Source organism: Anabas testudineus, chromosome 4 (genome assembly GCF_900324465.2).
Source record: "Anabas testudineus chromosome 4, fAnaTes1.2, whole genome shotgun sequence".
NCBI lineage: Eukaryota > Metazoa > Chordata > Actinopteri > Anabantiformes > Anabantidae > Anabas > Anabas testudineus.
In genome coordinates, this window is record NC_046613.1 from 7,252,345 (window position 1) to 7,274,983 (window position 22,639).

The 22,639-nt window shown below is 43.8% G+C and overlaps 2 protein-coding genes across 9 annotated transcripts in view; one reads left to right on the forward strand and one right to left on the reverse strand.

Annotated features, from left to right (window-relative positions):
• Positions 1-5,893: 5,893 nt before the first annotated feature.
• Positions 5,894-10,434, forward strand: pcsk9 (proprotein convertase subtilisin/kexin type 9). 2 transcript variants are annotated; one of them, XM_026345365.1, is made up of 12 exons: positions 5,894-6,236; positions 6,520-6,711; positions 7,087-7,219; positions 7,318-7,451; positions 7,569-7,710; positions 7,875-8,071; positions 8,150-8,333; positions 8,448-8,618; positions 8,694-8,851; positions 8,947-9,112; positions 9,675-9,841; positions 9,933-10,434. In XM_026345365.1, exons 1-12 carry the CDS (start codon positions 6,063-6,065, stop codon positions 10,128-10,130), a joined length of 2,016 nt encoding a protein of 671 aa, XP_026201150.1. In that variant the 5' UTR covers positions 5,894-6,062; the 3' UTR covers positions 10,131-10,434. The 2 variants fall into 2 exon arrangements, with proteins under 2 accessions (XP_026201150.1, XP_026201151.1); XM_026345366.1 differs by having other exon boundaries at positions 8,697-8,851.
• Positions 10,435-11,136: 702 nt separating this feature from the next.
• The window catches only part of usp24 (ubiquitin specific peptidase 24), a 30,728-nt gene continuing 19,225 nt past the window's right edge, over positions 11,137-22,639 (reverse strand). For 6 of the 7 annotated variants that reach the window (XM_026345318.1, XM_026345324.1, XM_026345323.1 and 3 more), the window contains 24 exons: positions 22,495-22,620; positions 22,229-22,327; positions 22,047-22,129; positions 21,800-21,941; positions 21,595-21,714; positions 21,255-21,469; positions 20,493-20,617; positions 20,207-20,348; positions 19,913-20,063; positions 19,718-19,813; positions 18,089-18,192; positions 17,879-17,992; positions 16,706-16,913; positions 16,522-16,611; positions 16,267-16,369; positions 16,058-16,176; positions 15,824-15,937; positions 15,660-15,725; positions 15,487-15,553; positions 15,233-15,311; positions 15,014-15,089; positions 14,477-14,563; positions 14,250-14,360; positions 11,137-13,822 (listed from right to left, as the gene is read on the reverse strand). In XM_026345318.1, the coding sequence (XP_026201103.1) occupies positions 13,760-13,822; positions 14,250-14,360; positions 14,477-14,563; positions 15,014-15,089; positions 15,233-15,311; positions 15,487-15,553; positions 15,660-15,725; positions 15,824-15,937; positions 16,058-16,176; positions 16,267-16,369; positions 16,522-16,611; positions 16,706-16,913; positions 17,879-17,992; positions 18,089-18,192; positions 19,718-19,813; positions 19,913-20,063; positions 20,207-20,348; positions 20,493-20,617; positions 21,255-21,469; positions 21,595-21,714; positions 21,800-21,941; positions 22,047-22,129; positions 22,229-22,327; positions 22,495-22,620 (2,700 nt within the window). In that variant the 3' untranslated portion in view covers positions 11,137-13,759. The remainder of the gene's footprint in view (positions 13,823-14,249; positions 14,361-14,476; positions 14,564-15,013; positions 15,090-15,232; positions 15,312-15,486; positions 15,554-15,659; positions 15,726-15,823; positions 15,938-16,057; positions 16,177-16,266; positions 16,370-16,521; positions 16,612-16,705; positions 16,914-17,878; positions 17,993-18,088; positions 18,193-19,717; positions 19,814-19,912; positions 20,064-20,206; positions 20,349-20,492; positions 20,618-21,254; positions 21,470-21,594; positions 21,715-21,799; positions 21,942-22,046; positions 22,130-22,228; positions 22,328-22,494; positions 22,621-22,639) is intronic. The other variant, XM_026345319.1, reaches the window with a different exon arrangement.

The window sequence follows — 22,639 nt, forward strand, 5'->3', positions numbered from 1 at the left end:
ATTATCCTGCTCGATGGTATGAAAGACACCAGAAGCACAGTTTCCATCATCGACACTTTTTCTACAACCAGGCACTGACAAAGTTTATCATACACATCAGAATTTCTAAGCGGGGACTATCTTTTAAATGTGAGCTGCAGGCAGATGATGAACGGCTGAAACAGTTTGAAGAATTAGTTTGATACAACAAAACCATCACAGGGGAACTAAAAACTGTGGAAACTGGAGAAGCCATTTTCCGAAGGGAAACGTGAGGTGATTCGTCGGCGCCGAACGCATCACTGGAAAAGGTCTAATTGCAGGAACAGCTGAAGGACTGAGGACTGTATTAAGAGCAGGAGCCTTCTGAATTAATCAAATGATAAAAGAGAGATAAGAAAGCACTGAAGTGAGCTGAAGTTGAAGCAGTCTGGTTATACGACTGTATTGCCGTGTTGTTTCACTTCATTGATTCTAGCTGTTGCTAGGAGGTTTCACATTGATCGAAGACATGCTGATGTTATTCCTGGATGTGAACAAAAGCTTGTAAAACTGCATCAGACTCATCCACAAATGTATAATTAATAGTCTTATTTATTATATTAATATTATTATTAACCCGTGTAACTGCACTGAAGTTTAACACTGAGTTGAAGTGTTGAAAGATGAAGATGTTGAAGCTGAAATGTAATTACTGTTCGAAGTAGTTTACCTTTAAGCACTAAAAAATAATAAATAATAGTGTGTGTTACACTGTAATCACTGGAGAGAGTTGGCTCCCAGCTGTCCAGTGGGACTGCTGAAATGTTTGTGTGTGCGCTGATGTGTTAGAAATGTTAGCAGTTACAATATCAGGTGCAGCGTAAACACTGAAAGGAGTTGAAGAGTACATCTCTCATTGCCTTCATTACTGTCTCTCTTCAGGAGGTTGGACAGAATTCGTCGGGAGATGTCAGAGGACTCTGTGAGCAGAAACCCTGAGCCCGAACCCCCTCTCCCTTCCACCCCACCACCCTGGACCATGGAGCCGCCTCCATCCTACGACACAGTGATGAAGAGCCAGGAGCACAGTGAGCAGCTTTAACCTCTTGTGGACTTGTACTTTCCTTTGGTCTTTGATTCTGAATGAGAACCAGCGTGAACTTGCTTCAGCGGGCCTTTTCTGTGCCTTACAACGTCTGCCCTGAACTCGAACACAGACCAAGGAGCTGGAAGAGACTGCAGCTGTTCAGAGACTTCAACCTCCAGTGTGGCCTCCAAACCTAAATGCAGTGTGATTGATTGTGACAGATCGAAATGATCACTGAAGCTGCTTCACCTTCGACACTAAGGGCCTTTTATGATACCAGCATTATGTAACTTTTGCAAAAAACAAACAAACAAACAAAAAAAACATTAAAGCATTAATGTCATTGCTACATGGCTATAAGCCTACGTAACAGATTTTATTAGGACGTCATATTAGACGGCTTGAATTCACGTGACCTACTACTGTACAGCAATCTACCACAAACACGACGAGAGCATTCCACACAGCTCTTCTTTGTACACCAGTGAGAAAGAGTTTGGAAACACCTAAAACACCACATTTAAGTATTAGTCTGACAAATCTGTGGCATTCTCCTGATCAGGTTTTGCAGATTCAGGTGTGTGATTTGCTCTCAGGCCTTCTGCAGCACTTCCGCTGGCCAAGCCGTCAATGACAGTATTCCAGCCACTACTTTCTTCTCCAAATAATTCTTATGCAACCAGGAAGAATGCTTGGAGCCAGTGTCAATGTGTCATGCCCAAAATGAAGTTATCCCCAACCAGTCGATGGTTGGCGATAACGCCGATGTGCCTTGCACACGATGCAGATCGCCCACTCTCCCGTTGTCAAATCATCTCCAGTTCATCATCCAGTTTTCACCTCCATGCTTCACGGATGGTTTGAGGCAGGCGTCTACCATCTTTACATGAACTCCGAGTCAGATCTCTGCACTGTATGTTTTCCGCTTGGAACCAAACACCTCAGTCACAGATTTATCAGTCCCTAAGGTCCCGTTTATCTACAGTCCATTGTTTATGCATCTTGGCTCACTGCAACCTTTTCATATGGTTTGACTACCTTAAGGTTTTATTTTGACAACTCTGTCCATTAGGCCAGCTAACAGGAGTCTTCTATGTGGCTATCCAGCTAATTCAGGAGCATTGAGGCATCCGTTTCTCAAGGAGGACATTCGTAAGCACTTGTCTTCTTGGACAGATGTGCACTTGGCCTTATGCTGCATCTTTTGTCCTGATTGGATCCAGTTGCAGCGTGTCTCTAGAGACTGAAGTGTTACACTTTTTAAACATGAGTTACCAAGGAAGTCTGTTTTTGTTTGGCCATTTTTAGTTTTAATTCACACTGAAAATGACAAGGTCACTCTCCCTATGGAAGCGTTTTACAAATGGTTGTTTAGCAAAAGGTAATCTTTGATATTTTAGATGGTTTCCCTGCTGATTATACTGTTACAGATGAATGAGGAACATGTGTTCAGTGAATTCATTTTTCAGTGTAAAAAATCCCATAATCTTTTGGTGTTTTCAAACTTTTTTTTTGCCAGTGTATCGGCGTTCTTTCCTATCATGACTTTGCACAATGTTCGTTGACAGCTTAATTCAATGCAGTGCCTTAACCAGAAGTACAGTATTATTCATCTTTCAGCTTTGTACCCAGTGTTTGCAGAATGTCTACTTCTTTGTTGTGATGTTACCATAAATGTGAGGTAATGAATAGCTACGGACTCTCTGTGGGTGGTGTCATATTTAGAAAGAATGGATTGTTTATTGAAAAAGGGAAATGAAAAGAGAATCTCCGTGGAAAGGCGAGGAAGGGAAATGCAGATTTACATGTATTTCAAATCATGTCCAAGCTAAGCAAACATAAACACTTACTCAACAAATTGCTGTTCAGGAGCTGAGTTGTGAGTCTCTTTCTGCCAGCAGCTTGAGACAAGGTGACCTATCAGGTACATGTGCACACACCTGCAATTTTATACCCCACCTGACCAGGCTGTCTCCAGGCTGTAATGAGCAGCCGAGTGGAACCCTAACTGAGTTTTCTCCACCCTCACCTTCAATTCCCGACACACAAGAGCACAAAAATCTCTGTCTTTCTGACCGTACAACAGGTGCCGCACTCTCAGGTTTACACAAATAAGAGTTTCATTAGCCAGCAGTGGTTGCAGCAATGGTCGAGGGGAAACCATATCGGTACGGACTGATAGCAACGGGGCTGTGTGTGGTGGCAGTCGGCCTCTTCATCATGACGCAGGAGCGGCCGCACATCTATGCCACAGTTTGCCTTCTGGGTGCAACCATGGTGTTTTTTGGGACTGTTTGGAGTGTCTGCCAGTGCTATCCCAAGGTAAATACAGGCCGGTGTGTGTGTTAGAGAGAAACGTACAGGAAATAATACGGGATTGTGGAATATTAATGGATTCGTTAATGGAGAGTTTGTGTGTGTGTGTCAGGTCATTTTGGCTCCTCAGACTCAGGAGAAAGGTCTAGAGGATCTAATGTGTACTGCAGCTAAAGAAAAAGATGAAAGGTACTGTGTCAAACACACACACACATTCACACACACACACACTGACAGTCATTGTTCTAATGGCCCACAGACAAGTAGGTGCTCATTAAAGTCTTAATAAGTATCTGTGGTCTGTCTGTGTCTCAATCTTAGGGGTGCTAAGTGACCATCATGTTGCAGGAAAACATAGCAGTGTACCAATATACTGTAGATACTAACTTTAGTGTCTTTATGGGAAAATGAACGGTGATGTAATGGCATCAGAGCAGATGAGGGAGGTCATGGTTTGTGCTAAAAAAAAGAAAAGAAAAGTTGAATAGAATAAAGAGGAGTAACGTTGGCCTGAAGGTGGTGACTGAAAAGGGCAGATTACTTTAAACATATGAATAAGTAACCCCAAGCCACCAACCCACCCAACCACGAGGACCATTAACGCTCCCTTGACTAAAGCAGTTGAGTTTGACTTAGTGTAGTGGGTGGTGGTTGAAAGAAGTGTGTGTAATTACAGCAGCCCCAGATAAAGACTTGCACGGTCAGCAAAACCCTGCCACAGATTTCTTTTTAAAAAACTATGACAATGAGGTCAAACTGCGGGAACTATTTCTGTCTCACGCCTCCTCCTCTGCTCTTCTGATTTAACTTTAGGCACGCTGAGGCTCTGCCAAGGTTGCATGGAAAAAAATCAAGTAGCAGCAGTCTTCTACCTGAAACCCACAGTTGTCCCACGTTGCACCTGGTGTGAAGGACGGACGGCATCATCAGAGGACTCCTCGGCTTTAGGCAGTCACCCGTTGCTGAATGACAACGTCACACTCGCTGGTGTTTGAATTATTACAACCGACTCAGTTCACTGATTGTGTTTCAACATATTTGCATCACTTTGTGTCATTGATAAATGCTTGAAGATCCTCTTGGACATTTGCTAGTGCTTTTGGTTCTAATTATTCTTATTCTCAAACAACCAAATGAAACAACAAGATAGAAAATGTTTTTTGAGTGGAGGGAGGGAGACCTTTACAAAGCTGAATATGTATTGCCCAAAGAGTTACAGCAGATGGCGCTATATACTGTATAAAAGATGGAGTATGGTGAAGTCAGGGCGAATACAAACAGTCAGATACGTGCATCTGTCACATCAGTAAAATAACTTGTTACTGACAGATTCTAATATGAATAGTGAGAATGTCTTTTGTCTTTTGAGTGGACTTTGGTTCTCAGTTGCAAACAGTTGCACCATAATACAACTTTTTTATTTCTTGACCCTTTCTTCCTGCTAAATATTGTACTCTTTCAAATCCCATGCTCCTGATCTGTCGTGCAGGATTCCTGTAATCTTCTGTCTGTTTTACATAAAAATGCAAGAGCCAACAGGTTCCACGAAGGTATTGCACAGTAGGATGAAATCCTACCAAGCTCCTAACTCGGACGCTATGAAGTAGATCTGAATGAAGACATTCCCAAAGCACTTTGTCTAACTTGATACTTTATCTTGTTCAATATATTCTCACATCCTTAAGATGTTTTCCTGACGTCCCAGTGGGATTTGACATCAGAATAACAAAACTCCTGGAATTCAGAAAGACACACGACATCTTTCTCTGCAGTAAAACACCCACAGGTTATGTGCAGTAGAGGTCAACGTGCTTGGAGTTTATAAGAGTTTATAAGACCTACAGCAGAGTAGTTTGTCTTTCTTAAAGCTGTGCAGTTACACTCTGCATTGCAAATATCCCTTTGCTCCATAATGTTGAACTTGAATGTTTAAGCTCAGTCTAAGAAAACCGTGATGACACCATGAGTGTCATTTCCCCATCAGTGGAAATCATTAAGAAACTTTACATGTTTTCAATCAGGGGCATTTTCTGTGCACGGTGTCTTAATAGCTGCTTCTTTTGTTCCAGTTTTCATTTTGCATCAACCTACGAACATAAGTGAAGAGAGTTGAATGGGCAGAAATACAAAGGAGTGTGTGTGTGTGTGTGTGTGTGTGTGTGTGAGTGTCTGTGTGTGAGAGGCACCTCAACCTCAAAGACAATATGAATGATGTAGAGTAAAAAATAAACTGCAACTGTGACCTCCACACCACTAGTCATAAGTTTGGGAATAAATAAGCACAACTCACATGGTTCACATTAAGCGCACGTGGTTAATAGCATCAACAGATGAAGTGTTGTCTCAGATTGACAGGGAGTAATTACAGGGTGCTTCAGAGGGAGAGCATGAAACATGACTCCTCCACAGTGAGAGGTGTTTTCACGGAGGACAATCATTCGATACAAAAGCGGTGGCGTGAGCCTCGGAGACGTCACCAGTCCCCGCCTTGAATTATAAGAATCAATTGTTGGATTTTTTTTTTTTTTTTTTTTTATCCAACACATGGCTGGAGGCATCATCTGACTGTCAGGACACAGGGCGCGCAGGGCTGCGGGAGGCACCACGACATCTGGACACATCTGGGGAACTAAAAGACGCGTGTGATTTCATCTTCATACTGATCATTTCACTGCGAACGGTCCGAGGAGTGTGCACAATGCGTCGCACCTCGGCCTGGGTCGGCTGGGCGCTCTGCTTGTGCGCATCTTTGGCCGCGAACGCGCAGGACTACCCCGAGGACGACGAGATGATCTTGGATCTGATCCGTGAGGACGGGACTCAACCTGAGACCGGAACCGAGCCCGCTGCTGAGTTCCTCAGGTGCAACAAGGTAAACGTGATTTGTTCTCCTACCTGAGTTTGAGCATCTGATTTTGAAGTTTTAAGTCCTCGACATCTGGTTATTTTATCTTAATGAATGAATTATTAATGCTAAGCAGACTTCCCTCTTTGTTAATGAAGGGTTAAAAGACATTTAAATGTGCCTATGTGTTCTTATATGTGCACCATAAGAAAACAGATGATTTACCATCCAAGTATTCAGGGACAGTTTTACGCATGCATGTGTGCAGATCATCCAAAACCTGCTGCATGTTCTCTGTGTTGCGCTCCAGGCAGCGTGGCGCATGCCCGGTAAGTACCTGGTTATACTGCGTCAGGGGACGCACGGATCTCACGTCCAGAGGACCATCAGGAGGCTGAGAGCCAAGGCAGCCAGGAGAAGCTACCTGCTGGAGATCCTGCAGACCTACTCAGGAGCTCTGAAAGGGTTCCTGGTCAAGATGAGCAGTGACGTCCTTCACCTGGTAATTGTTTCACCTGTCAGCACGTTGCATAAACATCATGCACAGGAAACCATCAATCTTCAACTGTCCTTTGAGGCAGGAGTGTAGTAACATGACCTCCACTTTAAAGTAAGTGAGTTAAAGGAACCATAATAAAAATGTTACCACATGTATCAGTAGATGAATTGAGGCACACACGGTTTATCATCCACAGCTGTTGAAGTGTATTTTAACTGGAGCAGCGATGGCCTCCAGGCAGACGGAGTCACACTCCGCAGAGGAAGGATGTACAAAGTGAATTTTAGAGGACCTGGGACAGAACTGTCTCACACGTAGCCATGTTTCAAATGAAAGAATAACACACCAACACCATTTGTTTGATTGTGGTCCTGTCAGGCGGTGAAGCTCCCTCACGTCCACTACATAGAGGAGGACTCGTCCATCTTTGCTCAGAGCGTCCCCTGGAACCTCCAGAGGTTACTGCAACCTCGCGGTGGCACGTCTGAGAACGGAACATACCAGCCTCCCAGTGAGTCCTTTTGTGCGCCTGTCTCTCTTTTCTCCCCACACTCCAGAAATAATTATAATCCCCAACCACCCACACAAACACTGTCCGTCTCCCTGCAGATGACGGCGCGATGGCAGAGGTGTATCTGATGGACGGCAGCGTCCAAACGTCTCACAGAGAGGTTGAAGGACGAGTGCTCATCACGGACTTCAACGACGTCCCCGAGGAGGACGGAGTGCGGGTTCACAGACAGGTGTCACACGTGTACACACACACACACACATCTTCAACAACGCTTTCTGATTGGTCATTGCAGCTCAGCAGCGAAGCCACATGTCCGTCACTTGACATTCAACATTTTCTGCTACAGGCCAGTCTGTGTGACGGTCACGGCACACACATGGCCGGAGTTGTGAGTGGGTTGGACTCCGGTGTTGCTCGAGGCGCTGATGTTAATCTAGTTCGTGTGCTCAACTGTCAGGGGAAAGGGACTGTGTCAGGGGCTCTGGCAGGTAGGACTCTTTCTAAACTGCTACATGTCTCTAACTATGTGAAACAACATCTCTTATTCTGGTCTGTCGTCTCCAGCCTCCCTCAGATCAAACATCCAGGTTGCTTCATTTCTAGTCTTGTCCTTCTTTCCCCTTCATCTCTTTGGACATCCTTTGCCTTTCAGGTCTGGAGTACATCCGAGCAACGTTACTGGCCCGTCCAGTGGAGGCTGTGGTTGTTCTGCTACCTTTCATTGGTGGCTTCAGCCGTTCGTTAAACACAGCCTGTCGGGACATGGTGGCTAACGGAGCCGTGGTCATTGCTGCAGCAGGGAACTACAGAGATGACGCCTGCCTCTACTCCCCTGCGTCGGAGCCTGAGGTCGCATACCACTTATCTGAAGATCCCGATAGATGCATTCACACAACACCCTTATCTTAAGTTGTTCTGTGTGTGCAGGTCATCACAGTGGGAGCGGTAAACTCAGCAGACCAGCTCATGTCGCAGGGAGCAGGTGGCACCAACTTTGGCCGCTGCGTTGACTTCTTTGCGCCCGGAGATGACATCGTTAGCGCCAGTAGTGACTGCATCACGTGTTTTACCTCACGCAGTGGAACATCCCAAGCTGCTGCCCATGCTGCAGGTTTGCACACACACACACACACACACACACACACACACACACCTAAAGTGAAGGCAGATCACCAGTATCTAACAAACTATGTGCAGTGAGTGTATCATGTCTTGTTTGGTGTAGGTATCGCAGCAGTGATCCTGTCATCCAGTCAGAACATGTCGCCGGTTCACGTCCTCCAGACGATGCTGCATCACTCCATCAGCAACACCATCAACCTCCTCTCTCTGTCTGAAACACATTATCTCACCACTCCAAACCTGGTGGCTGCCATGCCTCCTACCAACAGAACAAGTTAGTGACTCACCAAAGGACGCACATGAAAACACAAGTGAACATCCAGTAAATTCTGTGTGTGTGTGCATTCAGCAGATGCAGATGGAGAACTTCTGTGTCGGTCAGTGTGGTCAGAGAAGTCAGGGGTAGCGAGCGCTGACAGGGCTGTCAGCCGCTGTCGGCTGGGGGAGGAGATGTTGGGCTGCAGCAGCTACACTCCTGACGGCGTCCGCGTGGGAGAAAGCATCGCTGTGAGTCCAAGTGAACCTCTCAGTATTGCTGAAGGAGCTTTGAGCTTAAGCAGAACAAACACTGAAGTCTGGCAAACCATCATCTCTGTTTGCAGATTAACGGCGAGCGCATGGAGTGTGTTGCCTATAATGGCCCGGGGGGTAAAGGTGTGTACGCTGTGGCCCGATGCTGTGCGATAGGTGGGCTGCGGTGCCAGGTCCATGCTAGTCCTAAGCCCGGACAAGACGCAGAGTGCATCGACCCGCAGCACCACCTGACTGGTAGGTCATATCTGTCCAACTGGAGAAGCTGGAAATGACCGAGCCAGAGTAGCTCAATCCCTGTTTCCACCCTTCATTCTAACCAAAGCGCTCGTTTGACTTCAGCTTCTCATTTAATGAAAAGACATGAGTGGTTATCAGTCTTCTCATCTGTCTAGCGGCAGGAAAGCAACTAAGCGCAACTCATTTTCTGAACTATTCCTTTAAAAGTGCTGAGTGTCAGAGAAAGTCGAACTTAAATACTGTACTGAATTTAAAATGTCCTTTAAACCAAGAACAAGCTTTTGATGTGGCTGCATTTAGCACATCTTGGCCAATTATGCCAGTTACCATGGCAATCACCCAGAAAGGAAAATGTCCTCCGTGTCAGCAATAAATACCAGCTGAGTGTGGTATAAAGAGCACGGCTCTCGAGCGCTGTTCTAACACTTGCATAGTTTGTTTCTTTACATCAGTTTCTCATTTTTCTTCAGCGCCGTGTTGAATCCTGTGTGAGAATTACTAATAGTGTTTAAACTAAGATGTTGGAACTCGTGTAAACGTGAAGCTCGTTACTCTACAGGTTGCACATCCTGGTCCACTACTAAAACCTTGTCAGACTCCCGACCACATCACGGTGACCGGAGGCGCTGCATTGTGAAAAATGGGGTGGCATCGCACGCCGTGTGCTGCCACGCTCCAGCTCTGCAGTGCCTCCTAATGGAGAACACGTCCGCTGATAAAGAACAGGTGAATCATTTCTATATTTTACACCAGAGATCACATCCAGAAGTTTCCCTCAGACTTTAACCTTTAGGCCATCGTTGCTGTTCTCCTCCAGGTTGAGGTGTCCTGTCCCTCCGGCTGGACTCTGACGGACTGTAGCGCAGTTTCTCAGGACTCTTCAATCTTGGGGCCAGTTGCTAAGGGCAACAGCTGCCGTGTCCACGGTGCCACAACAGGAGCTGGGGGAGCAGCAGGCATCGCGGTCTGCTGTCGCGTCAGGCCCCCAGAGCAGCCTGCCGCAGCTCCTCACTGAAACACTCTGGCACCACTTTGATGTCGAACACCCCGTGAACAGTGACGCAGTGTTGTGTTTGTCTTTCATCAGCTTTAACGTCCTTCAGATCCATGAAACCACATGTGACTTTCGTGGTTGAGTGAAAGCACCTGTGTGAAGCTGTTTCAGTTGTAGTGGTTATAAAAAGTACACGTTCTGTATTAATGCCTCAGACCTACAGTGAAAACGCTGCCTCTTCTGGTTCAACCTGCTACATATATGTTGAAATCACTCAGTTTGTAAAATGTAACCAAATATTTTTGTATCTTTTTAAAAATGAAATAAAAACAGCTTTCACAAACATATTTTGTTTTTCAAAACTCTTTAGCTGCCACCTGTGGTTCACTGATGAAGTATGACTGTGACAGGAAATCTGATGAAATGAATCCAACCCTTCCCGACTGGTTAAAAGACGGCAACATGAAAAGAGGCAGCAGAATATCTGAGGCATCGTCTGGAGGTGGCTCTGTCAGGCAGCAGCACAGCTATAGCTAATCAGCCTGATTAGCAGCTTGATTAATAATCCAGTTGCCTTCTGATCGCTTTGTTTTGGATGTACTCGGCAGCAAAACAATGACTCACTTTAAGATGAACATTTTTATGTCCTGACATTTGAACTGCATTAACGTGACACTTCTGGAGTCTGCGTCATGACAACCAGGCACTTATGCTGAAGTTAAATTCAGATTGTTACGGATGCGCACAGATGGATCAGGGTGAAGAGCAGCACAGGGATGTCTGTCTAACACTGTCGACTGTGGTGCACAGAATCGGATAGTTACTTCTAAACTGATAAAACCCTTCATGATACATGGCTCATCAGTAATTGGCTCATTTTCTTAACTGCACTTCAGATACATTTCACTAACATAACCTCTGTCAGCCAAATTCATTGTCTGCAAAAAGGTTGAGAGGGATGCACTGAGTGAAATCTTTCAGCTGTCAACATGTGGAAGGACATACATAAAAACAATGTTTACAAAAGCTTGTGCATTCCAGTTTATTTTATATCAAATTTCCCCTTAATCAAACTCTGATGTACAAATTAAAACTGAGTTTTAACATGCATTACAGAATCCTGCGATGGCAGAAGTGAATTTTCAAAATTTAATGACAGTAAAAACCCGTATCGATGCCAATCCCTACCCACGCAGTTGCCCATCCCTCCCTACATCCCAGGATTAAAACAAACGATTGCTTTAAAGTCTTCTTCTTGTCTAAGTAGTTGTGGTGATGTAGCAGAGATGCAAACCTAGAAGACTCTCTGAGCAAACTGCTATGGCCCTGTATCACTTGGCACAGACTGCATGCAGCTCCATCAGATAGCACGTAACCAGCCACAGAGAAGGGGCGTGTGTTTGTGACAGTAAGTGCTAATGACCAAATTACACAGCAAGCAACAAAGGGGGCTGTTTTTTTTTTTCCTCCATCACACAGAAAAGACAAACTTCACCACCACTTACTGCCACACATGCAAACGTGCTTGAGTGCACGACGTGACATTCACATCTAATGAGTTAGAGGAAAAATATGGAGTTGGGAGGGGGTGTGGAAGGACTAAAACCTCGTCTTTTCTCTCCTCAGGCTATGAGGACACAGCAGAGTCTCAGTGGATTGATTGATTAAATGACGACTCCCGATGTAAAACTATTTTTGCGTGATTGCTTCGTAGGTCCTCGCACTGTAAACATTGACCTGTTAAAGCTGAGAGCTAATCTGCTACGCTACTGTAGGCTCACAAACTTTGAGTGAAATTGTGGTTTCTTAAAACAATCGAGCATAAATGAGTATCTACTAAGTGTCTCTGCTTGAGTGCAGAGTGAAAAGAAGCAGCATTTTACCATCGCTAAAACCCTGTCCTGTCACTTAAACCCTGTTTCATCAGGGCAGAACGTGGACCCTAACCCTCCCCCACATACACAGAAACAACAACCAGCAGTGACTTTCCTACAATCCTTTGTCACGACACACAGTGGAAATGTTCCCTGTATTGTTTTCCCAGTCTAATGGGGATGAAGAAGCCCTGTTGCACTCCTACAGTGAAACTATTTGATGACGGAAGATGATGGTTTGGTGTCATGGCGAGAACTGGTGGCGCAGACGTTTACACACTTCCTCCAAAGATGTGATGATAAGCTATCAGAGCTGGGAAGGAGAGAGAGCGAGATCGGGAGGTTAAGGCACTTCCAAGTCTCCCGATGACTGGGGCGGGGATGATGCATCCACTGCCACTGTTCTCAAGTGAAACCAGAGCTGTGTGAGGGCTCAGTTCCTCTGTGTGTGTGTGTGTGTGTTTCCAAAGGTAGAGGAAAGCAAAAAGGCAAAGCAAAAATCAAAGCTCAAACATCAAACCTGATAAAGCAGAGGTAACAGTGAGGCAAAGAGGACCTGTTCTTTGTGTCTGCAAACGAAGCGAGTGAGCGACACGTGCTTGCACTTTAATCATAGTGTGTATGTGTTCTTGGCACCTAAAAAATAAAACATGCTCCTGAGCTCCCCTCAGTCGGCACTGATGGCCCACCATGGCTGATCTGCGTGCTTTCAGATCAGCTTTTCTTGCATAAGGCTTGAGTCTCTAAACGTCCTCTCAAATATTCCATCCAAGCAGAGTCAAAGTGGCAAACGAAATAAAAAATAAAACACAACAATGAGAAGAATAAAATGCAGCGCATGAGGCTGCCTGTCAGCGAGACGTAGAGGGAGAGTGCTGACCATGGCACTGCTAGATTCAGATTTGCTGAGGGCCTAGATCTGTCCTGTTTCTAGGACAGGGCCAGTCCTGTACTGCGTCCCCATGGCCACACTGTGGTCGCCAGGGGTCAAAGGTTAAGTCACAGGCATAGTGGCTTGCTATCAGGGCTTCCATGTGTCTGCATAAGTGGCACTGAAAAGTGAAGTTGTTAAAAGCAAAAGAAGAAGAGGACATGAGCGCGAGGGGGCTCTAGAGGAACCAACCAGTGTTGCTGTACATCACAATAGACTGGACTGAACTATAAAGTGCCTTCTCAACACCCCCCACCTCCTTCCCAGGTGCTCTTGGGTGGAGGTTTTCCTGTACAAGTGCACGTGTGTCTGTGAGTTCCTCTAGAGTAGCTAATGTGACCTCTCACAATTTGCATGGCTGTGGAGAAGAGCACAGGAGACTTTAAAATATTATCTTACACTGGAAATTACATCTATGGAACAAATCTTTACAATATGAATTCATCTATGTAGATACACTTGCAAATATGAGCAGAAAATTGTTAAAACACAACCCAAACCCATCCTCCACCTTGCTGCCATTCTGAGTGAATGAATGAATAAAAGGATAAACTGAAGTCATCCGTGACTGTGGAAGGTTTCCGAGCTTCCCACCGTGGTCAATTCTGCTGCCCTTAATGATAATGCATCTCCATCATTGCCTTGGCTGCTCTGAAAGGAAGTCATTTATGATTTCGTCGTAGCTCCTCCGTTGCTGTAGCGACTGCAACAATAAAAGTTCTGATTGGCTTGTTGTGGAGTCCTAAATGTCCAGACCAATCCAAGGCAAAGTGCAGCCCTTTCTAATTGGCTGCCTGGAGCTTTGCCGCCTCTCCTTTCGGAAGGGATTCTGCTGGTTGGAGGAGCTAAGGGTCTACATCTTCTAGATCACTCTTCGAATCTCCTAGCATCATGGGAGACTCTGACCCCTGGGAAGAAGAAAAGGTGAACATTTATTAAGTGAACAGAGCAATATGCTTTTTTTGTGAGGCAAGGGAACAAATGGGGAGATATTCATGTATTCATGTGTTAAGCAGTGGCAGCAGGATTATAATTTTCTTGCAGTATTCATGCCTGTGCCAAAGTCTGACAATCTTGTGCTGTGTGGGCATCCTGACAGTCACAGCAGGAGTCAAACAATGGAGCAGCTTCGAATCCACCACTAATAACAACCGTGGGAGGTAACAAACTGCCTTTACAGCTCTTGACAGAAGCCACTGAGATGTTCCACTGATTTTCGTTCTATTCTTCTCTGTTTGGCTGCAGAAGCGGAGCCTGTCATGCTGCTGTGACACGGTGACTCATCTAAGAAGCCCACTGTGCTAAACAGCTGGTGGGGATGTGGTTGATGCCTACCTGTCGGAGGCTGCGGTCTGCGTTTTCGTTTGCCGGGCTGCCGTCAGAGCCGTTACTACTGCCAGACTGCTCCTTCTCATTTAACAACGCTGTGGCATAGGCCAAGGTATCCTGCAGAGTTGGAACGAGAGCAGAGGAGCAAAATAAACATCAAGTAGGAGAGAGTGCATGTGTGTGGAACCACAGGTGGGGTGTATCAAGCTGATATACAGTATTTCTGTTTATACCTGTGCAGAGATAGTGCGCTGGAAGGTCTTATTGGTGGATGTCTCATTGGAAACGTTGCTCTGTGGAGTCCAGTAATGTTCCGTCATCTGGGGGCAGAAAGATAAGATTTGAAAAACCCAATGAGCATACAGGATCATCAAAGAGGATTTAATCATATAGAATGTATTCATCTTGGGAGTCCTGCTGGTATAAGGCAGTGATACATTTACTGAATCTGCAGTTGCCAGGTGGCACTGTACAGTGCGTAAAGTCTTTTTAAAAAACAGATATGTAAACTGTATGAACATACTGAGTCAGCTGTAACACCTGAACGATACAGTACCGAGGTTCTTATAGACTCAGTGGCCAGTTGATTAGGTACACCTAAACAACCTAATGCAATGCAGTATAGTAGCTTTGCTGTATGTGTCCCTGTTTTGGTGAAATTGTCAGAAAGAGAATATTTCTGTTCATCACGCTGGGTGCTGGAGTCATACTGCATTTTGTTTAGAGGTGTTTCTAATTCTCTGGCCACCCTATATATTGTATAGGCTTGCCTTTTTCTGTAGCCACTGTACTGCCCAGCTCCAGTGACCAGACAAGTCTTTAAAGTAATCCTTGGCTGGTGGACACCTGGTGGAGAAAAATAAAAACAGACTCAAAATTCTGTTGTCAGTGATAAAAAAAAAAAGCACAACAAAATAAATCACAATCACAGCTCATCTATAACTTCTATTGTAGTAAAACCCAGACTAGAATAGAAGAGATGTACTCACTTCTGGGCTAATGTGACCAGAAACTTCACACACTGGTAGCAGCGTCTGCTGTCCACATTGTTGCTCTGATGCATCAAAGCTGTGAAGAAAAGGTGTCCAGTTTGGTTTTTATCCATTATTTAAATCAATTTACTTCACACCAAATCTGATAGTATTGTCAAGTGGAATGGCAGTCTATCAACAATGTTAATCAGAAAAACACAAGTGGCTACAAGACTCAGTTTTACTCTACTGAACAACAAATGAAGACATACCTAACAGACCTTTCTCTGACTCAAAAGCATACTTCAGTCTTTGGGATTGTAGAGGGTCTTCCGCTACCTGATGGAGAAGATTAAACTGAGTTCAGAGACAATGATCTTAACAAAGATTTTCCAATTATATCAGCAGCTGAGGGAGTCACAGACGACTGATGACCGTCACTCACTAGCAGCTCCTGCAGCATCAGAAAAATGTTCTTCAGTTCATGAGGTGGAGCCGTCTCCAGCTGGGTCTGTGAAACAGAGTGTCCAGAAGGTATTAACACAAATACTCATGGTGCTTGTCAAAATATCTGTTAACTGTGGCAGACAAACTTAGAGGTTTTTTCACCTTGAGCAACTGCAGCACAACCTCGGAGAAAGGCTCATTACAGTACGAGCAGTAGGTCACCATCTCTATCAGGACGGACAGGGGGCCTGACAGCTCACGCATGGCAAACATCACCTGGTAAATATTGATACAGAACCTTTAAATATTTGTACTTTAAATATAAAGTCATGACTTTAAATTGACTGTCTTCAATACCTTTGTATGACAAGAATTATGGCTAATGCTATGATATACCTCTAGAAGGTAAGGCTGCCCCTCTGGAGTGAAAAGTGAGGCCAGGATGTCCGTATGGAGAGGGAGGAGTTGGGTGGAGGAAGAGACGCTACTCAAACGCAGCTTACAGCCTCCTGGAGCTACAGAGGACAACAGGTGTCAATTAAAGAGTTAGACCTCCAGAGAGCTGGATTATAGAAAGAGTGAGACAAAGATCTTATGTGTCTCACCCTGCGTCTGCTGGGTGCTGAGGTCAGAATGCAGAGTGATGAGAGCCAGAGTGCTGTGTAGGTGGAGGAACTCCCGAGCCTGAGCTGGACTCCACCGCCGGTTCTGCAGTAAGACAAAGGCAGGAATATTAATGTACAGTTTAGTCGAAAGGAAGCATTACAAAAGTCTCATGGTTAAGAATGTCAAATGAAAAAAGTGACTGCTTCAAACTAAAAGTATTTGACTACTTTTATACTATAACTCTGCAGTTCTACCTGGTTGTTCTGCCTATTAGGTCCCAACAGGAAGATAAGCATCCGGCGATAAGCTGAGTGTTTCAGCAACAACTGGCAAGGACCGCAGCCCTGAGAGGGAGAACAAGAACAGGGAACAGTCAGGAAATCATTCTGAAAAAGTGCAGAAAAACCTACTTCTGAGTATTAGCAGGTGGGTTAATACCCTCTGAGCGAAGTTACTGAAGAGGCTGAAGTACTGTGCACAGTTTTTCACATTCTCAGGAACATCTTTGTCCAGTAAGGAGAGCAGAGCATCGGTTAAACTGTCCAGTCTTGGGTCCCCAAAGTGAAGTGCGCTCTCTAAAGTTTTTTCAAGGATGGATGCCACCACCACCCTCACTTCCCTTATGCTGCATTCCAACAGACAAACCCTGAAGGGAGAAATATACAGTATATAATGATGTGTAAATGACTGAATTAAAAGAGCTGAACCTATATGGTAGGAAACATAATTTTTATTTTAACATGCGTTGTTGTTTTAAAATCCTAAACCCAGCTTTTAAAGAGCTGAGACAATGTATGAAGAAAAAAGTCAACACCATTCTTATTGGGAGAAAACAATTAAACCCGACAGAGGCAGCAGAGTGAGACAGACTGTTCACACAGTGGCGTAAGACAACACCTTTCTCAAAACACACATGCACTCTGAGAAAGTATCTTCTGATGGTCTGGCTCTAAATGTTTTTAATTTACCAGACCGACCTGCTCTTTCAGCCAATCAGCATCCAGTCAATGTGTTTAATCCTCCAGCTGTACAGATGTAATTGTAATCATGTTTGAAAGTACTCAAGGGGCTAAAATGACCAGTTCTGTACTTCTGCAATTAGAACCGTTTACAGAGCGCTACCAGTGTATTCTGTAAAACATTCAGCTGTATTCTCATGTGAGGCTGTGTAGCCTCAGTCACTGCAGTAGCATTATCAGGAAGGAATTATTTGAACCTGGTCAGTGAGTTCAATGTGCATTGATTACAATGAAGGTACAATGCTGAGAGCTGGAAAGTCTGTAGTATCTTATATCACTAGGATAGCTTCAAAATCACTGCAGTGATTAAACTCAGGCCAAGGCCTAGTCACTGATTGTGATCTATGATTCCTGTTACTCAGTAGAAGTAGCAGCGGAAATTGCAGCCTCAATAACACAGAAAGCTTTCCTGGAGCATGTACTGTAGATAAAATACTCTCTAAATCAGAAAAACAAAAAATATCTTTACATTGAAAGCACACATAATTTCTAACCGTATTTCTTATTCATATGATCACTTGATCTTTGCATCAAATGATCATATAGATAAACTAACAGTTGTGGTTTAAGCAGCTGGCTAATAAATCCTGACCTGGTGATCTCTCGTCCCTCTGGTCCGACCAGATACTGCACCATCCAGTTGCACGCTTCACTGCTCTTAGACAGCAACACTTCCACTGTGGCCATCCACTCTTCTGTGTCCACCCTGCAGGAGACAAAAATGTAATACAGGTATAACATCAACGCTTATATTGGATTATTCACAAATATGGAAGTATAGTCTGTGTATGTGTGTCTGTACCGGAGTTTCTTTTTGGTGTGCAGGTAGGTGTGGAAAAGAAAGTGAACAGCCAGCTGGAGACTCTCTTTGGCCATAGCCTGGTAATCTGGATGCTTCAGTTTTGTCTGTAACAGACAAAAACAACAAAAATGATTGTTGATAATCCTTTTCAATGATTTTCTATGATAAATAATAACAATAATAATTCTATGATAATAATATTATTAATATTAATATCAATAATGACATACTTTATTGATCCCCTTTGGGAAATTGTGTTTGAACAGCTGCCAGACAGTAGATATCTGCGCTACTATGGGGTAGGACAAGGACACCTTGACAAGTAGCCAGAAGAAAGTGGGAATCAACTGCTCTATCAACTGAGCTACTGCTGCCCTAATAAATTATGTTTAGTAGTAATGCTACTAAATAAACACAACATAGATGATAATAATAAATTATTCTGTGTTTGAGGTCTGTAAATACAGCATCAAGCAAAGAAAACCATGAAAGGCATCGCTAAAACTACTACTATACAGCCCCAACTGTTCATCGCATTAAAACTTGGAAGGATAGTGGTGAACTATCAACTTTGAGGGGTCAGAAAGAAAATTGTAAACAATCATGATCTTAAAGCTAGACTAAACAGCTGTGTAGCCTTAAGAAAAACCCTCATCAGTGAGGCTAATCAAAAAAAGTCTTCAATTTGCTCGGCAGCATAAAGATTAGACAGGAACAATGGAAGAAGGTTATGTGGTCCGAGTCCAGTTTTGCTCTGCTGTGGAGTGATGGACACATCAGGGTAAGAAGAGAGGCGGATGAAGTGATGTAGCCATCATACCTAGTGCCTACTATACAAGCCTGTGGGGCCACTGGCCCCACAGGCTTGTACGATATTGTACGGTATGGTATGGTTGCTTTAGTTTCTCTAGGTGCAGCAACATTATGTGGCCAAACAGAGGTCTGACAACTACCTGAATATACTAAATGACTATTTTTTTCTTCTTCTCTGATGGCACGGGCATATTCCACGATGCAACGGGAGGAGGATGACACATCAATTTCAGACATGGATCAGTAATACAGGATCCCGGTGAGAAATTAGAGCTGTGCCATATTATATCATCCAGAATATATTATGTTAATTCCACCTTATAATAGGAATTTCTAATTTTGCGATAATGAAACCAAACTGTTGACATGGACAGATGCAGGTGAATTATAAGTTAAGTTAAACAATGTATCACAGATAATGATGTGAGGAAAATATCTCAGTTTAGTTTTACTTCCTCAATTAATTTAAATTAGCATTTCTTAGTGTTGTTCTTAATGTTATGTTGATAACTGATCCCGTTTGCTTGGCTCTGCTAACTGTTTGCTGATTGTGAATATTGCTGATTTTGCTTGTACTAAACCACCTCTACAAGAAACTCTGAATGGAAATAAATGTGGTGACATTGATTAAGGTTGAAACAACAATAGAGTGAATGCATGCTGAAATCCAAACAAAAGGCAGTTCAATGAAATATTAAGTGTGTCTGGCTAGGCAGTGTATTTTTGATTGGAATATAAATCAAGCTTAATATTACTAGGTAGCTCTAGCTTGTATTTACAGTATTTATAATCAGGCAAACATGCACAGACACATACTGCATTGACAGATGCCAGGGAGAGGGTGAAGTTGAAGTAGTCGCTGTTGTAGACATCTCTGTTCCTCATGAACTTCAGATTTTCATCTCTCACCATCTGCTCAAAACACAAATAAAGATGTCAGATGAACGTTCCTCCCTCATCTCTGTGTCTTACATTTTCAAATCACATGCAAGCAGCTTGATCTCACGTTACCTGATAGATACTGGCCGGCATCTTCTCTACAAACAGGCCTTTCTTCTCTCCTTTGCGGACAAGGCGGGTGAGGAGGGTGAGGCGGTCATTGTTGGCCCTTGGGGGGCGAGGAGAGGACTGTGGAGAAACATCAGGAGAGGATGGCGCAGACCTAGGAAACAGAGACAACACAGCCGAGTGATAATAGGTGGTACTCTGAGTAGCGTTACTGAGGTTAAACTGATTATTTCCTGTGCATGGTTGTTACCCAGCATTCAGAGGTAAATTCTAGCATGTGGTGAAACACCAACTCACAGTGAGAGATCCTCAGCTTCCTGCCTCATGATGCTGACTCTGCTTTTTTTGGGGAGGACAGGTGAGTTCTGGTCACTGATCTTCTGGTAGAACAACATATAGGCGTTCCAGTATCTCCTTCGTACATCAGGGTATGGGTTGGCTGCACGCACACACACAAATGAAGTTTACTTAGTGGTCAGCGTGAGTAAACAACGCATATGATGACTTAACTTGACAGTATTCTTTAGTGTTTAAGTGTCGCAATGTTGTTGCACAAATGTCAGAGTTTGTACATGTCACTTACACTGGTCATAAACTTTGGGACGATACTCTCCTCCAAAGCACTCATACTCCAGAGTTTCATCATTCATATCAAACTCCTCCACCATGTTGTCGTTGAACTTGTACCAACGTCCCCGAGCACTGCCACTAAAAGACAAAGAAAGACAAAGAGGAGCGAGGACAAAGGGGGAGAAAGAGAAAGCATTAGAAAAAGTCAGATACTTTTATACCTTATTATAATTTGCTACATCAACACTGAAAACTTAGCACACTCAGCCTATCTGGTGGTTGTTATTGTCCAAAAGTCTAAACTTACAATCTCTAAGATATACAGTAAAGTAAACTGACTCCAGAAAGTGAATAATTCACTGGACAGAGATTGGCATCCTGAGAACAAACTGTCTTTGTTGTAGTCTTAAACAAGGCCAGAAACAAGCGAGTGAGAGTGGGGTGCCAAATATTAGCTCCTGTGGTCTCTTTAAATTCCTCTTCTGCAGCGAGCATTCCTGCCTTCCAGAGCCAGACATCTGGAGACGTTTACAAATCAAACCAGGAGCACACACAAAGTCTAATGCTGTGTCCTCTAAATCCTGCCTGGAAAACTAAAGTAATAGATTGTGTTCCACTAATCACTGGTTATACGCTTATTATGTAAAGTAGGATACAAGAAATATATAGAAAGAAAATATAATGCACCATGTAGCTCCACCATGTTTTTCATTTTCAGAAAACATCAGCCCTTCAAATAAGGGAAGACAGAGAACGTCAGACTGCTGTCATTTACCGTCTGTCTTTAATGAAGGAGTAGTAGTGTCCAGCATGGGCCTGACCACTGTGGACAACAACTCCCACAAGCTCATAGTTCTCAGAAATCGTGACTTTCTTCCTGGGTGACCCTCCTGAGGTCCCATCGCCTCGTCCCTCACCGCCTTCTCCACTGCAGTCTTGACGAGCCATTCCAGAGACCGTGTAGGGCTCCATGTTCAACACCCAGGGGAACTATACACCAACAAAACAACAGTAGAATTCATCATATTTATATTTCAAATACTGGATTTTTTGGGTTAAAAAATAAAAAATTTAGGCACTGCATCTCGGTGAATAGAGATCTGTGAATTTCATACCCTGATCTGTTCGTCATACTTGATGGAACGTCCACTTTCCCAGTCGAAGCCAAAGCGCATGAGGTGTATACACAGAACACTGGGCAGGGATTTAATGCACGTCCTTTTCACTGTGGTCCTCTGTGCAGGTGAACGAATATAAAAACTCATTAGAACACAAAGCATCAGTGCAAAAGAATAAAAGCATGTTTAGTAAAATACAGACCTTCTCCTTGCATTTCTCACAGTAGTAGGCATTACTGCCCTCTAGCACTTCTCCTCTGACAAACTGGTCCAATGAGATCTCTAAACTTTGACATGAAGTCACTCCAAGGTTCAAAGCCATAAATGTTTCTTCACGCTCGTATCTAAATGATAACAGGGAAAACCGTAGCTGTGAAGTGATTCAAAATTAAATAATTCTTTTGAATTTTGAGGGAAAAAAAAAAGAAAAAAAAGAAAATCATGCTCACCTGTGGGGACAGTCTTTACAAATCTTCTGGTCGGAGAAGATCCCCTGAAATGTGTTTTTGAAGATCTGTTCTCGACCCATTTTCTGGTGGAAGGAAGTTTTGCCAAAATTAGTATAATCAAAACTGGTCAAAAGAACTTTGCTGGAGCTTTTTTAATAACTGGTGTGGTGTGTGAGTCTTACCTTCAGATGTTCATCAAGCTGGTCTACCAGGCTGGTGAAGAACTCATAAGCATCCTGCTGTTCTCGTACATACAACTCCTTGTTCCACATCTTGAAGATCTGCAACAGACAAACATATTAGCTTATTTGTTACTAACAGTAGGTTTATATATATATATATATATATGTAAATGGAGCAGTCTGTCATCTGTTTGCCAACTCAGAGTTCGGGAATGGGGGTGTTCTCAGATGTTGCTGAAAATATAGTTTAGGAGGTGTTTTGTTACCTTCCAGAAGTTCTCAGGTATGTAGTACTGCAGTTTGCTCTCCATCAGATGTCCAAATAAAGACTGCACCTGGTAGAAGACACTCTCCTCTGGTTGGTCAGTGTCATCCTCGATGGACAGGAAAGCCTTTAAAAAGACAGACAGC

Bases quoted from the DNA above. Each gene is read 5' to 3' on its own strand.
- pcsk9 (XM_026345365.1), top strand. From the start codon at position 6,063: ATGCGTCGCACCTCGGCCTGGGTCGGCTGGGCGCTCTGCTTGTGCGCA. The intron at 8,619-8,693 runs GTTAGTGACTCA...GTGTGCATTCAG, and splicing joins GCCTCCTACCAACAGAACAA to CAGATGCAGATGGAGAACTT. The intron at 9,842-9,932 runs GTGAATCATTTC...GTTCTCCTCCAG, and splicing joins CGTCCGCTGATAAAGAACAG to GTTGAGGTGTCCTGTCCCTC.